Consider the following 17,780-nt stretch of genomic DNA (forward strand, 5'->3'; position numbering starts at 1 on the left):
CCGGCTCAGGTGCTTTGCCATAGGAAGGCTTCTGTAAGTGCCGGCAGGACAAGAACAAGGGTTTCCGGGGCAGAACCACGTGAGCGCAGCACAAGCCTCCCATCAAGGGCTGGTGCATCCCGTGCAGGCAGGGGATGTGCTCCTGGCTCATTCCTGTGGCCTTGCTTGTGGCCAAGGTGTCAGGAAATGGGCACCGCTCTGGTGCTTCTCTTCCGCATGCCCAAGGACTGCCGCAGGAGAGGACATGGCACAGCCTTTCCTCTTGCTGCCCTCAGCTCTCTCTGAGGGAAGGCCATTGCTGTGTGTGTTTAACCTAAGATACAACTGGCTTTCTTGATATTAGCAAAAGAACCAGGCAGCTTTCAAGGCTATTCAAAAGATATTCAAAACCTTTACAAAGACAGAGGTTTTACATCCCCGGTTCCAGTGTTCAAGTCAGACAGAATCTCCTGTGTTTGTCCCCATTCCCTCTAGTCCTGTCACCAGGCACCACTGAGAAAAGCTGGCTCTCTCCCCTTTGCACCCTTCCTTCAGGTACTTATGCACATCGATGAGATCGCTTCTGAGCCTAGATGACATAGAGTCATAGAATGGTTTGGGCTGGAAAGGACCTTAAAATCATGCAGTTCCAATCCCCTGCCATGGGGGGCTGAACACAACAAAACACTTGCAAGTTAAGGATTTCCAGGACAGCTTAGAGGAGGATATTCAGAGATTTTTTTAATGTCACAGATACACTTGTTCAATGCCAGATTATGAGAGATACATTCTTTGACTGGTATTATGCAGTACACTGTGGGATAAAGCGGAATATGTTTGCCATTAGGAACAAGCTACAGCTCATGTTTAATAAACAATAAGGTTTAAATCTGTTATACATAAAATGTAGGGAAAAAAAGAATAAGCAACAAATACAGATAAAGAAAGAGGTTAGAAAAACCAGTATCATGAGCAAATCAGAGGCTGGTATCAGTTCATGTTTGGTTGGTACAGACAGACATCTTGCTCTTGTGCAGAGACACCTTAGTTATACCAGGACGGTTTGTAAGTCTCTGACCATCAGACTTTTCTTCTCTTTCATGGTTCCTCTATTATTCATCTTCCATTGTCAAAAGCAAATTATAGTGGCTCTTTTTTCCCTTTAAGACAGATTCATCTAATTCTTTATCATCTGTCATGCTGCCTGGTGAGCTATTCTTCTGTGGAAAGCCCCTTTCTCTCTCCTTCTCCTTCATCCCTTATTCTTCCTTTCGGTTATTTCTAGATTTTTTTGGTTGTTGGTTTCAGACTTTCTTTGCAAACACCAATGTGTCCATCTCAGCCACTTCTAAAGGGAACCTTTTCAGCCCTTCAGAAACTCAGACCATCTTAGTCTCACAAATACATTTAAAATGTGCCAAATAATTCACTCCCAATAGCACCTTTTTGGTTCTTTTATCTGTAGAGGAACTTAAAGAGATGTGGTCGAGATAATAGAGAAATCTGTTATAGCTGTAGAGAGCACAGTGTGAAAACTCACAACAAATGGCCAAAATGAGCAGTGCAGTGGCGTAAATTTGGAGCGATTTGGAGCTTCATAAATCTTCACAAAAAATAAAACTTACATTTGAAGTGATTCATAAATCCAGCATCTTGTACTGAAGGAAAAACCCCCTCAGTTTTGCAAATTCTTTGTACGAGGGGACAACACAAGCTGCATTATCTCTTTTAGAATCTTATCCCTATTATTGGATACATTCAACTGTGCTTTCTTAAGAAGATCTTTGATGGCTTCTCCTGGGAAGGACATGCTAAAGGTGGAAAACCTGTTTCTGTAATCTTCTACTTTACCTAGAAAATAGGTCAACAAAATATGTAAGTAAATGCCAAGGGAAAACTACAGGATCATTCAAGAAAACTACAAGATCTTTCAAGAAAAGCATTAATCACTGGAAATCTGCAAGTTTCACATACAAGTTCTTTACTATATTAAATCCTGCCATAGCCAGTGAAGAGAGAGGAGGACATCAGTCAGAGCTTGGAGGTACCTCCTTCAATATCTGTTTCATCAGGTGTCAGAGAGGGGGGAATACTGTTCCTCACCAATAACTATAAAGGGAAGCAGTGATAAATATCCCAGGCTTGGATACTGTGGCTTCTAAATATAATGCCTCCCCAACAACTCTTCAGTAGAAGGACCACAATTTAATCACACTGATTTACAGAACAAATCAAGAGTAGTGTAAAATCTTTATAGCTCAGGACATACATCTGAGAGGGTGAGTACATTAATGCCTGTGCAAGCTTTTCCATAGTCTGTCCTGTTCCTTCTCTTCTGTCTCCATTTGCAGCAGCAGCACTGAGTAAAGGAGGACTCGAACATGGCACTGAATATATGTTGAGAATATGAAATGCAAATATACAGAGACAATGCTGCATAGAGCCTCTTACCAGGACAATTCACATTGTTGAAGAGTGGAAAGTGCATGACTGTGGGGCATGACTTGTCTCCTCGGAAGATATAGCAATCAGAAGGGTTGTTCTCATCCATTTTCTGATCCTTTATATTAGGAAATGGGATATGGTTTTTCTGGCAGTATGAAGCCGCTTTCTTGATAGTCTGACATACAGAGAAGTTGTGTAAGCATTTTGTAGTTAGCTTTTTCTGAACTGCGAGAATAAGTCAGTCCTATCTCCAGTAATAAAACAAATTGCTACAGAACAATGATGGTTAATTTCTTGGGCTAGACATAATTGTAACATATAGTTTATTTTAAAGTCTAAGTTTTCCACAAGAATTATCTGAGGAACAGACTAAGTCTGGAATATGAATGAGAATCAGGCACTCACTTCTGGGGCTGCTCCTAGCAGGAACCTTTGTCTAAGAAACTACAGCTACTCTTAACTGATACCTTGGCATTTCTGTCACCAAACTGCCTCAGGGTTTAGATTATACAGATTTATTACTTTTCCTTAAGCACTCCTGGTAAAAGGTGAAGTTGTAGCTCAAGACATGATGACTCTTGGAGTCACAAAAGACAAGCTTTTCACAAGATCTTTCTGGAATGATACAGAAGAGCAACAACATTTTGGAAGCTTAGCAAGTTCTTTTTTTAACTCGAGCTCCCTAAACTCGTTCCCTAGGCATGTATGTTTAAAGGGAAGCAATTACAGAAACAGTATTGTATATTTACCCACATTTGCAATGAAACTTGTTTATAAAAGGAAATTGAGTATATTAGGAGGAAAAAGCCTACACAAAGGGAAGCTGGGCAAGACTCTTACAGATACTGATACAAGAAAAAGGCAAAGAGTTATTTTGCTGTAAATACTGCCTGTCAAAGGGTGTACCTCAAAAGGATCTCCAGAGCTGAAATCAAAGGAGATGATCAGATCTGCTTGCCGATATGGTCCAAGTACCAGAGGATAGGCAGAATTTATCGCCAGACCAGCATCAATCAAAGAGAGGATTTCTTTTCCACCCAGGTAAGAGGGCTTAATGTTAGCTAATCCAATGAAAGAAAGCAATGAGATTTCATAAAGACATATATATATATATATATATAAAATATATACACACACACATGACCAGCCCCCAAAATGTCTATTGTTCTTCACTGATGGTGCATCTCAAAAAGGTATTGAAACCTGCCTCTCCTTGCCTCTCCTGCCCAGCCAGATGTCCAGCTGTATTCTGACAAGAGAAGTCCCCATCCTCCTGACCCACCTCTCTCTGACTGTGGTCAGTTGCAAATCAGAATTCCCAATGAGCTCTTTAAGGTCAGAACCTAGAACCATGCACCCATAGCTTTAACATAAGAAGATCGCTAAGCACAAAAATGAATGCATGAGCCAGCTAGAAATCACAACACCTAACTGCAGTTGGTAAGTGCAGGTTTCTACTTACATACTATGTGCCAAAGCTTCTGTTATCATAATTGAACATCCAGCTAGGGCAGGCAAAGGAATCTAGAGACCAAAGTTATTCCTCATGCATCAGGAGCACAATTTGATTTCATAAACCCAGCTGTCCAGTTCTATCTCCTTAGGTTAATTCTTGTGCCCTCCAGGTTCTCCTTCAAAACAACACAGGGGTCCTATAGGTTTCATTTTGTGTTTTCCAACTCAATGCTGTTGTCCCGGGCTGTACACAGGGACAACAGATTGTGTGACATTAGATGCCTGTGATTCTGTGACAGAATTCAGTTTATATATCTGCAGTGATGTTGCAGATCTAGATTGTAGTAGTGTGTTGTTTATGACTAGTTTATTTGCTGCCCTTAATAGGATGCTGTTAAGGGAGGGTGGAACCTGAAAAGTTATCTAAATCACTAAGAAGGAAAATGGCAAAGAGAGTTGAACATCACACAAACATAGCATAAAAGCTCTGCTAAAGCCCATGCATTCTGCCCCATAGACCATGATTTCATTGGATTTTCTTACAGCATTTGTAAAGGAAGTTATGAATTGTTCCCCATTTCCAGGTCAACACACATCGGACGGTTTTATACAGCACCCTAAGGGCATCCCACACGGAGCCTGGGAAGAGACAGTACAATTCAGAACATGGTTAAATCCAGAGAACTTTACTTTTTGACTGGTGTTACAAAACCTGGCGGAGACGCATGGTGGCAGAAGAACATATGTGCAGATGCTGTACGGACAGCCTGAGTGACAAGGCCTGAGTGTTTCAGAAAAGAAAGAACCATGCTTTCCTCTAGTTCAAATAATTAACATTAAGCAATGGATTCTTAGTACAGCTGAAACAGATTTGAGTAAGCCCTTCAAGGCACAAACTATACAGGACTCTGGCCCTACACAAGCTGACATGTTCACCATGCTTGAGGCTCACAGGTAATGTACAGCCCTGGTTGCACCAGAGCTGTACATTAGAGATCTGACCTTTTCTGGGCCTCTTACATCATTCTTGTGGTTCAGAGGGATTGTTATTTCTCTTCATCTTCTTTCCGCCTGAATAAAGTAAGAACCATGCTACAATCCAGTTGAACAACATGTACAAGGTGGGGTATACTAGTTGAAAGCCATGATAGCATCAAGAGATCTTGTGGGAGACTGTAAGATCAGCGCAGTGAAAGAGTTTGGAGGACTGGACTGTGCAGACAGAGAACATCCAGGCCTTATCCATGAACACACTCCTTGGGACAGGCAGTGGAGAACAAGAAGACCTGTCTGCAATATCCAGATTTAATCTCGGAGCACTAGCTGGTTCACTCCAGAAGGAACCAGAATTTAAGTTAATAAAACTCCAAAGCTGGAATTTTTCAAAGCATGCACAATACGAAAAGTAATAAAAGATATTTAAAATGAGATACACTTGCCTAGGGCAGCTGCTTCGGATGGTGGCAACTCTCCTTCCGGAATAATTCCCTTTCGAAGATGCACTGAGGAAGATCAAGTGGAGAAAAAGCACAAAACTGACACATTAAAGAAACAAATTCATGGCAACCTCCAGGGTAACTTTTTATGCAGGTAGATGTTTGTACCTGGGGTGGAGAGGGTGTTGTTAATGATAAGCATTAATATACAATACTTGCCTCCAAATTCCTTTTCTATCTGTTTGTCCAGTTCAAAGCAGCTTGCCATTCTTTCCTCCCTTGTTTTCTTTGCCCAAGAGTCACGGATTGCAATGCACAGTTTCATGGATTCACTTTGTCCCTCCTCTGCTTAAATAGCGAGAAAAGAAGGAAAATATGCAAATGCACAATAAAGGAATCACTGTTTGTAAAACCAGATGAGTAAAAATGCAAATGCTGGGAAATCTCAGCACCATTCACTTGCCTGACAATACACTCATCAATTTCTCGAAGACTTTCTTAGGATCACTCCCCCTTACAGCACACAAGTAAAGGTCTAGCAGAAGTAGAACAGACTGATAAGACGTGAAGGTTCTTGGGTTTCTCTCTAAGAAAGATAAGATGAAAGTTACATCAGAGTGGAATTTATCTCACCAAATATCAGATTATTAGTAAAGATGTAGTCCCTACATTGAGTGGAATCTCTAGAAACATTGCCCTCATTTCTCTTATCCTAAAGAAGTTGTTTAAGCTAGTGAGAGGAGCCATGTGCCATAGTATTTCTCGCTTGACAGTAAGAACACCTAACACTGAGCATTTGCAACTGGACAGATGTGCAGCTATACCAGGATTCACATGGCCTTTGTGTTCATCTTGGAAGAAAAGCTCCATGAAACAAAGTAATAGGAGGAGGAGCAGAAATATAGTTTGGAGTAAATGGGAATTATCTAATATACTTCATTCCCATTTTGAATTTAAAAAACAAATAAGTACATAAAGGAATAAGAAATGTAATAATGATTTGAGTGAAGCCTGGTGTGATTTCTTCCAGTGTTACTAAGCCAATATTGTAGGAATGTATTTTGTATTTTAGAGTCATTAAAATCTCAGTTTTCCATGTGAACATTTCACAGCATCATAGCATCACAGTATCACAGATTAGCTCAAGTTAGAAGGGACTCATAAGGTTCATCAAGATTAACTTCCTGCTCCTAACAGAACTACCTAAAACTAGACCACATGACTAAAAGCATCATCCACATGCTCCTTCAACTCCGAATTGCTTGGTGCTGTAACCACTTCCCTGAGGAGCCTGTTCCCGTGACTGACCACCCCCACGGCAGAAAAGAATGCTAAATTAAAAACAAAAAAACCCCAAAAGCTGCAAAATAAAGAGCAAGAAACACAAGAACTCACTGAATGCAATGGAGAGGACACTGGCCCGTACTTGCATCAAACTGTTTAGGGTGTCTTGGAAGAAATAAAAGGATGATTAAAATAAGAATACCCCTTCCAATAAAATACCTCTTCCCCTTCCTGCCAATGAAAGACATCAGGAAAGGTAGCCATGCACCTAACTGTAGATGTACAGTGCTGTTTCAGATGCCTTGGAGGATCCCACTTGCCTTGTGGCTGACACTCCAGAAGAGTACTGATTTCCTGCTGGTTCTGTTCATCGCTCACAGATCCGTGTTTGATGTCTCAGATACCTGACAGCGTCTCAGTCATCCCTATTATCCCTCCAGCAGTTTTGATAGTGTCCTACCTCAGAGTTTTACATACCATCTCTGATCCTTCCACATCATAAGGAATCTAATGTGGAGATCAGTCCACATTCCACATGATATTTGAATCTGTGAACCTGTGGTACTGGCATGGACTCCTATGGTCCATGCTCATGCTACGATAGATTTATACTCAATGGAGAAGCATTTCTAGACAGTTTTGTCATCTCTTTAAGCAGGAATCCTAATGTATCCATGAAGAAAGAGCACCTGTGAAGTTCTTTCTCACTCACAAAGAAACATTAAAGTGAGTACTTCAAATGTACTTCAGAACCCTCTCCCTATTGCCATGACCTTTCAGAAATGATTGAGAGTGGCCTTGCAACGACATTAACCAGCTCCAACAGCAGTCATGGGTGTATCCCATCAGGCCCCATGGATTTGCCTATGTCCAACTAGTTTGCATGCTCCTTAACCTGATGCAATTTGTTTACATGTTCCTAAGGATAAGGGGCTTCCTTGCTCCAGACTTTCCCACTGGTGCAACAATTCCTTTGAGCACACCACCAACACAAAAAATGTAGTACCTCGTATGAACTTGATAATGTCATCCATGTTGGCAGGAGCACTCCCCCATAAGCCTGAAACAACAAAAAGAAAATGTGCTTACAGTGCTTGCTTTAGAATAGCCTCGCTGAGAATTCAACCTGAGTTTGCCTTTCAGTAGCACACTTTTCCTTCATGGAATTAAACAGTAAGAACTAGATTGTTTTTGTTTTCTTCTTTTCCCCTATAGCACGGTGCCAAGGGTGTGTTTTGAGGAGAATGGGGTATAAAGTCATTAAACACAAGCTATGTTCAGTTGTGTCAAAACAAGTGAGAGGACACTTACAGCTATACTGCTTAGGTAGGGAATGAAAGAGGTTTGGTCCTAGAGCTGAAACAGAGTGAAACAAAATAGGAGCTTCTGGTCCTCACAAGAGGATGTCTCTAATTTGCAAAGTCTTTCTCCCTGCAAAGTGAACATGCTGGGATGACAATATTTCAGCATCTGGGTTGGAACTATTTTATTAACTTCAGTAACCTACAGTATAAGTCTCTAACTTCCCATAACAACCACATAAACTGGTCAGTGTGGACAACAGAGTGTAGAGAGGCATTCAGATGTATCAGTTTGAACATGTGAAGTGAGAAGAACTGCTCTCCAGAATTCATATATTATTATGCATGCATTCATGGAATAATAGATGCATTCTTGTTACCTGTAGAAAGATACAGAATACCTAAACCTGTATTTTTCTACGAAGCAGAATTAGGAAAATTCACCTTGCATATAACTAATGCATTTCTTCTTCTTTTGCTTCAGATTAGCCTTCTCAAATTTACTTCCAAAGTATCTGGTACTCACAAAAGCACTCAAGGCAGTATATCCAGCCTCATGGGGAGTGAATTCAAACCAGGTCCCTGAGAAAAAGGAAACAACATTTTCATTCAGTACTTGGAAACACATTTGACCTCACTGTCCCAAAGTAGCATCATGGTTGTTTTCCTTTTCCTTTCTAAAATCCTTTGATATTAGCTGACAAAGATAAATTGGCATATAGAGAATAAACCAAGTTGTAAGAATGCTACCACCTGCTCTATGATATGCTCTTGTTATCCCATACTATACTAGGGATGGCTCATCTTATCCTATCATGAAAGCCACTTGTACAGAATGTGATTCAGACTCTTCATGGAAGTGGCTGAATCATGTGGAAGCCCATGGAAGCATATTTTCCTCCATTATCAATAAACAAAGACATAGGCTCACAGTCAGCAACCAGGTATCAGCACAGTTAATGCCTGCTATTAAGTGAAAGGAATCTAATACATGGTATTTAAGATACAGTTAGACTAAAAGCCTATATTTTACCTGGAAACGTTTCATGTTTTTCATTCAGTTCGTCTTTGTCCACTGCTGCATAAATTGGGTATGGATTTATTCCATTCTCTGAGGCTTCCTTGTGATCAGCCAGCTCATTCTCATCAAACTGAAAAATAAGCATGGGCTCTGAAGGAACATAAAATGCCCTTCCCCTCTGCTATAGCACTAAGGACACCCCCACTCAGAAGACTTGGATTAACCAAGGAGCTGGATTAACTGCTTCTGCTTTTTCATATCTAGAGATAAGATGTCATGATCTAAAGTATGTATCAATTTATACAACTACTCAAAAAAAAACATCCACCAAAACATCCACCAAGGTCAAATTTAGTTGCAATTACTCCGAGATCTTCAAAACAATCCCAAGGCATTTGCAGTTAGCTTCTTACCTTCTGCACTATTTGGTATACAAAACAGGCGGTCCAGAAGTCGGTCAGTGAGTAAAGTTCATCTTTTGCTGCCTCCTCTAAGTACTCTTCAGCTTTTACAATATGCCAGGAGGAATTAGAGAGGTTTTCATATATTTCCTCTTCTAAAGACATCAGTTTTTCTGACCATCTCCGATTCTCATACAGGAGGGACATACACCTTTTAAAGAGAAAGAAAAGTCCTGTTTCTAGCATAGGGGAAAGCAAACAGGGCTTTGCTTTTTAATCTGAATATGCATGCAGGTACAGTATCTGTGGCAGAATCACCACTGAGGTGCTAATTTCATCCTGTCTGCAGATCCAAGGTCAGTCTTGTAGGACTGTAGTTCATGTCACAAATATTCCCTGTACCTCCCACAATTGCACAGCCACATACCTCACCTACCATTGTGAGCCCAACAGGGAGTTACGAACAGTGACAACAGTGTTGAATTGCTATTGAATCTATAGAGCAGGAAAAACATTCGTGATCGCACCAGACCTACCAAGTGGATCCTGACACCCCACAGAGATATGTGACAGCATCCAAGAAATTTTGATTCTTCAGCTCCACCAAGGTTCCTAGCATGGCTATCATGGCACGCAGGCCCCCGCCTGATCCCAGAACAACAATATTGGGCACCTGATTCTGGAAAGTGGACAGAAAACACATTTCTTTTAGACCAAAGGCTTGAACAGACAAGGATAAAGGCTACTGCAGTTCTCACCTGGCACGCTTCCTTGCTCTAAGACACTTTCCATAACCTGCCTCTCTTCCCCTACTTTTTCCTTTACTTCAGTGTCACAGAATGGGTTCTCTTTTGTATAATGCCAAGATTTGTGCTGTGCTCCTGTGCTGTAGCTTCAAAATCTACACACATTTTGAGCAGTGCATGTTGTGTTCCTGTAGATGTCACATCTGTTACCTTTTTGTCACCAAAAACTGGTTTTTATTTCCAAAACAGGAAGGTAAAACTATTAGAGGCAGCCACAGGAAATTCTCAAGAAAACATAGTACTGGCTATTGTTGGAAGAGAGTCAGCTTTCTACACAGCAGCTCCTATGGTGCTGTGCTTTCGATTTGTGGCTACAAAGCTACTGACAACACATAAATGTTTCAACTTGCTGAACGGTCTCCCACTTTCTTGTCTTCCATGTGCTTAGAGACTGCCTCCAGGATTAGCTGTTCCATCACCTTTCCAGGGATGGAGGCTGTCTGTATTTCCCTGGGTCCTTCTTTTTAACCCTGTTTGAAGACTGGGGTGAAATTTGCTTTATTCCAGTCCTCAGGCACCATTTCTGATTGTCATGACATGTATATAAGAGATATGCAAAGGCAAGCAAATGATTAATTAGCTGATAGATATAGGAACTGCAGCTGGGAATTCCACTGAAAGTGCAGTCTCCTGTTTCCTTTTGTCTCCTTGGCAATTTCCAGCCTGAATCTTTTTCCCAGCAGTGGAAAGAAAGCCTGCACTGGAAAACTTGTGACAAAAGATGATGCTTCCTTGGGTCTACACCTCACTTCAAATGGCACTCTGTGCGCCACTCACATCACTGGACTGTTACCTCCTTTCCTTACTAAGACTGTCAGTGCTTACCTGCTCACAACGAATCCCAAGTTTTTCCAGACACATCATTACTTTTTGTTTTCTCTTATGGGTGGCTTTTATCTCACCTTCTGAGAGCCCATCAGACTGACGGATGGAGGGGACTTCATCCTGGCATACAAAGTGAAACACATTCAGGGTAAGAATATTTCTTACTGCAAGAACATCACTATTATGGGATCCATCCAGAGGACCCAGATTTCTGCAAACTAGACAGTGTTCACTCTGACTCAATACCTAACAGCAGCATGAAGATCAGGGAACTCATTTTTGTCTTACACTTTCAATCCAGGATGAAACAGGTAGTACTTATGAACCAAACGTACAAAGTGAAGAGGAAGGAAGAGGAACAAAAATTTCAGTTCTTCATTATTAAAAAGCCCCCAAATTCCTGACTGAAAACCCAGTCCCTTTTCTGAAGGAAACACTGTTGTGCCTGTCAGTGTTTTCCACAATGGTAACACAAGTCTCTTGTTGGAGCAATTTATTAAACTCAGTGAAATTTACTTGTTGAGGCACTCAAGCCAATGGCATATTTCTCAGCTAGAAGCAAATGTCTAACTTGATCTAATATTCAAGGTAGCCTAAAGAAATGCAACTTTTCCAGGTGAATCTTCATCGCTGAATCTTTGTCTCCAGCCTGAGGTCTGCAGTCCTCTGAACATCCTTAAACATCATTGGAGAGCAAGAAGCACTCCAGGGTGCTACTCCTAAATCATACTTCAGAGGTGTCTGTTTAACCCCAGTATGAAATGCATTCAGGACTAGCTCATCTGTAGAAACCTATAACACAGATGTTTGAAGTCAGGTGAGATGAATCCTACCCTTGTTCTGATTCCTGTCCTGGAGGATCCTCTTTAGTTATCATCTGGAGAGGAAGTCTCAAAGAAATGGAGTTACTCCTTACACATATTTTGCAGAGTAATATTAGCATGAAGTACTAAGAACATCCATTTTATAAAACAATCATGACACAAGTGTCTTAGAATGTGGAAAATGAAGCAGCCAGGAGAGCGATTAGGAGATAGAGGTGAAACCCAGAGTAGAAAGAACATACCTTGGCAGCCATTGAGATGTCTGTCGTTGCCTCCTGGAAACCTACTGAAAACAGAATGCACAGCAATGCCTTAGCTCAGAGTAACTTTCAAACTCCAAAGGAGCTGAAGTTATTTTCCTATTACCCTTTTCCACGGTAAAATAATAAAAATCCCCCAACTCAAGCCCTTAAAAGGACTGGGAAATTATATTGCACCATCTTAATCCTCACCTAGGATTAATGATCAATGCTCCACATTGTCAATATTGTCAGTAGTGTTGCATCTTCCATGGAATATTGGCATATGAACAAGGAAATGTTGGATATCAAAAGAAGTTATGAATATTGTGTATATCCAAAGACTATCATTAGCCTGAACAGCTACACACCCTCTGTCCGCTACTGCTGACCAGACTCAGTCCAATTTGATAACATGAAAAAGCTCTTTCAAGTTTCCAACATTCTGCTTCCCAAGGGGAAAATGGGAGATTCCTGATACAGGCTGAACATCCCAGCCGGTAATTCGGAACCACACAGCTGCTCACTCACTCTCCCCCTTCTTCCCCCCTGCTCCTGAGGAGCTGAAACCAGAGCACCATTGCTCCTAGTCCTGTCACTGGACACCCCTGAAAAGAGTCTGACACCATCATCCTGGCCTTTGAGATATTTATATGCACTAATAAAAATCCTCCCTCAGGCTGCTCTTCTCCAGACTAAACAGACTGAGCTCCTGCAATCTCTCCACATCTCTACCTATACAATACATATACTGCTTGAGGTGTTACCAGTATGGCACTCACCAAACAACTCCTGGGGTGGAGCCAGCCGGTGTCAGAAAGGTCTCACTTCAAAGACGATCTGTGCCACAGAGTCCAGTGTCAGTCGGGTCTTGTCTTTATCGAAGATCTCACCCACAGAGGATCACTGTGGTTAAATAATTACGTTTTTACTTTCGGTGTGGATATATAAATGGCTGTAAGCGGCATAGATAACTGGAACTTCCTGGAACTGTAGGAGTTGCCTTCTGCTTTCTCAGAAGGCTGGTTTGTTATTCTGTTTTCTTTGTTCCGTATTTATCACAGGCTCTGAGCCAAGTATATCACGGGTATCCTGTTCCCACAGATAAGCAGTTAACCTTTTTGTTGTCCCCACAGTTAAGCAGTTAACATCTTATGGCTGCTCCATCAGTGGATTTTTTCAGTCTTAAGAAGGGTAAACAGGACCTTATTGCTTTCAACAAGTGTCTAACAGACGAGTAAGCTGAAATGACTCTTGATGGATTCCATATCTTTAAAATGCCTCTCTTCAGCAAGGTTGCATGTAGCTGTCTGGTTCTAGAGAACAGACTCATCCTTTTTATGTGTTGCACACGTACTTGTGTGGAGGTGCTCTGTTCCTGGGAAAACATGATGCCAAACACAATCACCTGAACCACTCCTTAGGAAGCCTGAAGGAGACTTCTTAGAGCTTCATGTACTGGCACAGATATCTGTAGAAAATGGGTAACATGAGGCATTTTCTATGGAGGTGAATCACACACTGAGATATCTACTTTGAGTAGTGCCTATAAGATATATTTCATAGAATCATATAATGGTTTGGGTTGGGAGAGACCTTAAAGATCATCTAGTTCCAATCCCCTGCCATCTGTATGCCTGTTCAGCTAGTCAAGAAATTGTGTCCTGTAATGTCTCTCATTCTGTTGCCTACACATAGGATCTAAATAGGTACAGCAGGTTTCATTTTCTTACACAGGCAGATATTGCCAGTTTAGACACATTATTTCCAACCCTAACTATTCTATGATCCTATGATTCTGACATGTGGGACAATTGAAGAGGTTTGATAGATAAGACAGAGGACATGGATGAGATGCTCACCATTCTGGAGTGGCAAATAAGTAGCAAAAAAATGGAAGTTAGAAGTGTTTTGTCTCTTTAATGTTCTACTCTCAAGGCAGTTCTTTGACCTTCTAAAACTTTCTTATTGTCTGAAAACAAACATTACTCTTAAGAGCCTCCCACAGCCACAGTTTTAAATGCCTTTAGGAGAAGTGCTAAGGGAGTTATTCTGCAAATGACGAAGGGAGATGCCAGGTTTTGCTTTTTTTTTCCCCAAGGGAAAAATTACACGAAACACGAGTCAATCTAGAGCTTTCCAGGCATAGTGAGGCTTATTTACTGAGCAGGTAGAAGGACTGTATAAAAGATGAAGAAGGAAACTCTCATAAGATTTCATAATAGTCTTCGAATACGACACAGTGAAAGCCTGGTGATGTTCTGCGCTACCTACACCCATCCACCAAGAAATGGAAAATGAATGAACATGGTAAGTTCTTTCAAGACCATAAATTAAAGAGGAAAAGCTGTGTTAGATTTTTCTTGGGACACAGATAGGAGTGGGAAAGGTCATTTTACATTTCTGCATTTACAACACTCTTCTGCATCGCTTTTCTTCATTTCCTTCCTTATGAAAACATCCTGGTTTAAAACATAAACTTTCACTTTCAACTGCCTCATGCAGAGCAAAAACAGGTCATTTAGTTCTTCCCCATTTCTCACACAGCTTCTGAGAAAAACAAAAAGGGTAAAAAGGTACTAGGAACCGTTTTCAGTGAACTGAAATTAACTTTCATTTTCAATGAACTGAAATTAACCTTTTTTTACAAATAGGTATATAAAAAAGGAATCATTATTTTGATGCTAATAAAATACTGGCAAGGAAAAAAAAAAGGGTTTTTTGAAAATAAAAATAATTGTAGGTTATATAATAAAATTGATTATTTATTTTTTTTTAATCTTTTCTTAGCCACAGCCAACCTCTCTGATGATCTCTGAACAGAAGCAGACAATAAGCAGGACTTACTTGTGCCCACTGAATATCTTTAAAACCAGCTTTATATATCAGAAAATACAGTAAAAGCTGAACATTAAATACCTTTATCTTCCCAAGCTGGTAACAGGGGAAATAACTTTATTGGCCAGGAAACATGGTTGCTTTATACATGGGAAGTCATGATAAGCTACTGTAAATCAACACTTGTCTCTTACGGGAAAATGGTACTTCAAGAAACGAAACCGAAAAGCACAAGAAAATTCCACATTTCCACTGCACAAGATGAAAGCTATGGTTGAAATTCAAAGCAAATACCTGTGAGTATAGAAATTATCCTCTGACTAATCACTGCAAATCAACTTTTCTAAATCTCCAATGAAAGTCCCTGGCATTCACTGAGAATGTGCAGTACCAGGCACAGATCTTTCTTATCTCACATGAAGCCTGCAAAGCAACTTGCTTTATTTTATTTTTCAACATCTGAGTAATAGTTAAAAAGCAGATTAAGTTTTTATGTTAAAGACTTTACTATAACTGTTACAGTCATGAGAAGAGTAGAGCAAGTGAATAAAACAGCCATCGTGGAATTCATCATTCTAGGTTTCCAAAGTATCCCAGAAGTACAGTTTATCCTCTTCTTGATGTTTCTAGTGATCTACATTACAACTGTGTTAGGGAACCTCCTGATCATGGTGCTGGTTGCAACTGATCATCACCTTCATAAGCCCATGTTCTTTTTCCTGGGGAATCTGTCATTCCTGGAGACCTGTTACACTTCCACCATCCTGCCCAGAATGCTGGCGAATTTCCTGACAAACAAATACGTTATTTCACTTCAGGGTTGCTTTTTGCAGTACTTTTTCTTCACTGGACTAGCAGGTGCAGAATGCTGTCTCCTGACTGTCATGTCTTACGACCGGTACATCGCAATATGCAAACCATTACATTATACAACGATAATGAACAACCGGTGCTGCCTCCAGTTAGCAAGTGTCTCTTGGGTTAGTGGGCTGTTGGCTAGTGCCATAGTCACCTCTCTGATGCCACAGCTAACATTCTGTGGCCCAAATGAAATTGATCATTTCTTCTGTGACTTCACACCAGTGGTAAAGCTCTCCTGCAGTGATACCCATTGGATTGAGCTTGTAACATTCATCTTGGCCTCCCTTTTGACACTACCTCCATTTCTCTTGACACTCCTATCTTATGTGTATATCAGCAACACTGTCCTCAGGATCCCATCCTCCACAGGAAGGCATAAGGCTTTTTCTACTTGTTCTTCTCACCTCACTGTGGTGACACTTTTCTATGGGACCTTGATTGTTGTGTACTTGGTACCAAAGTCAAACACGCTGAGAGACCTCCATAAAGTGTTCTCTGTCTGCTACACAGTTCTGACTCCACTGGTCAATCCCCTCATCTACAGCTTAAGAAATAACAACATAAGGAAGGCTCTGAGGACAGCAGTGAACAAATACAGCGTTTTTCATAGGGCATGAACAAGCTCATGTCAATTATTATGTGAAACTGAAATATCAGACTTTAGAAAACTTCTCATCTGAAGCTAAAGTCGTCTTTTTTCCTTGAAAAGGAGACAAAAGGAGTCATGTAAGGAAGAGCCCTGGCTGCTGGACTCTTGTGACAATTCCTTTTATTGGATTAATTAATGCACACCAACATCATAGAAGCATCATCATAAAATCACAGAAGAGTTTGGGCTGGAAGGGACCTTAAAGCCCTGTCTCAACTCCATGCGCCAGTGTAAATTGCAAACTGCTTAACTGAGGAATTTGTGCAAAACTGATTGAAGAATGGGAAAGTCCCTCAATGTTGTGAACAGATTCTGCCTTTAATTGTAAGCGACAAAGGGACTGGTATCATTCAAGGAACTGAGTCATTTTAAATCTGATGAGAAAAGCCATGCTGAAATGCTTGTGCAAGCCAAGGCTTAGTGCTGGATACTGTTCAAAAAACTAAAGAAAATGTGTATAACCAATCAAAGTTGCTGTCTCAGATGATAGTATCACAGACTTGAGCACATTTCCATGTCATTGCTTCCTTCAACTCTCACAAAGATGCATTTCTAAATCGTTTTCTCTTCCTCATAGTTTCACAGGGTATCTTCCAAAGAAACATTCCATTCTTGATGGAGCTTTCTCCAAAAAGTCTAAGTGAGATAAAAAAGCAGAAAGGATTCATGAAGAATGGTTAGCGGGGGGGGGGGAATCAAATTAACAATACAATCCTGACAAATGAAACCCAAACCATCCCCCCACGAGACATGGACTGCTGGTACAGCCCCTCCTGGCTCACCCACACCAACCTACTGCCCTCCTTATTGTTGACAATGGTGCAAGCAAGGCCCTGAGGCCCCAGCCCTGCTCCAGCTGCTGGCACACAGACCCACTTACACACAAAAACACATCAACAGACACATACGTGTGATGTACATGCCCAGAAACCAGCCTCAGATACCAATGCAGTAGCTACATAGGTACCATGCTGAGATACCCTATGCAGTAGCTGTCCCTTGGATCCTCCCATCTCCACTTGCCACACGCAGCCACACACAGAGAAATGGCTCTCTCAGGTGATGTCCAGACCTGATGGGCTCTGCAGGGTTTGGCCTGGTCCTGCTACTGAACCCTGGAATATGTTTGCTACCCAGCCAAATGTTACAGACACTTCAATACCTGCTTTACAAGCCCCTTACCCTACTCATGCAGGCTGCTGGCCTCTCCAGTTCCTGCCCACATGGGGCCCAGTGACTCTGGCTGCTGGCACTTAGGATAAACTTTAATCTTTAATTAACTTTTAACCAACCTTCCACCTCTGAGCTGTCAGGTTCTTCTAGGGTTTCAACAGTTAAAGTGCACTGTGCTGCAGGCCACAGAGGGTACAGACACTGGCAAAGCAAACCGCTTTGTGGGAAAGACCCATGCCCAGC

The 17,780-nt window shown here is 41.2% G+C and overlaps 2 protein-coding genes across 2 annotated transcripts; one reads left to right on the top strand and one right to left on the bottom strand.

Moving 5' to 3' along the window:
• Positions 1-694: 694 nt before the first annotated feature.
• Positions 695-13,018, bottom strand: PLA2G4C (phospholipase A2 group IVC). The gene is made up of 16 exons (XM_031054729.2): positions 12,799-13,018; positions 12,020-12,060; positions 10,954-11,073; positions 9,859-10,001; positions 9,335-9,533; positions 8,934-9,051; positions 8,345-8,482; positions 7,606-7,659; positions 6,711-6,764; positions 5,779-5,901; positions 5,535-5,660; positions 5,319-5,381; positions 4,423-4,518; positions 3,331-3,485; positions 2,431-2,599; positions 695-1,830 (listed from the first exon to the last, which is right to left on the bottom strand). Exons 2-16 carry the CDS (start codon positions 12,029-12,031, stop codon positions 1,655-1,657), a joined length of 1,746 nt encoding a protein of 581 aa, XP_030910589.2. The 5' UTR covers positions 12,032-12,060; positions 12,799-13,018; the 3' UTR covers positions 695-1,654.
• A 2,360-nt stretch (positions 13,019-15,378) lies between these two features.
• On the top strand, positions 15,379-16,332 carry LOC101878712 (olfactory receptor 6N1-like). The gene has a single exon (XM_005140928.2). The coding sequence runs from the start codon at positions 15,379-15,381 to the stop codon at positions 16,330-16,332; it is 954 nt and encodes a 317-aa protein (XP_005140985.1).
• Positions 16,333-17,780: the final 1,448 nt, after the last annotated feature.

The sequence above is a fragment of the Melopsittacus undulatus genome, chromosome 17 (genome assembly GCF_012275295.1).
Source record: "Melopsittacus undulatus isolate bMelUnd1 chromosome 17, bMelUnd1.mat.Z, whole genome shotgun sequence".
Lineage (NCBI taxonomy): Eukaryota > Metazoa > Chordata > Aves > Psittaciformes > Psittaculidae > Melopsittacus > Melopsittacus undulatus.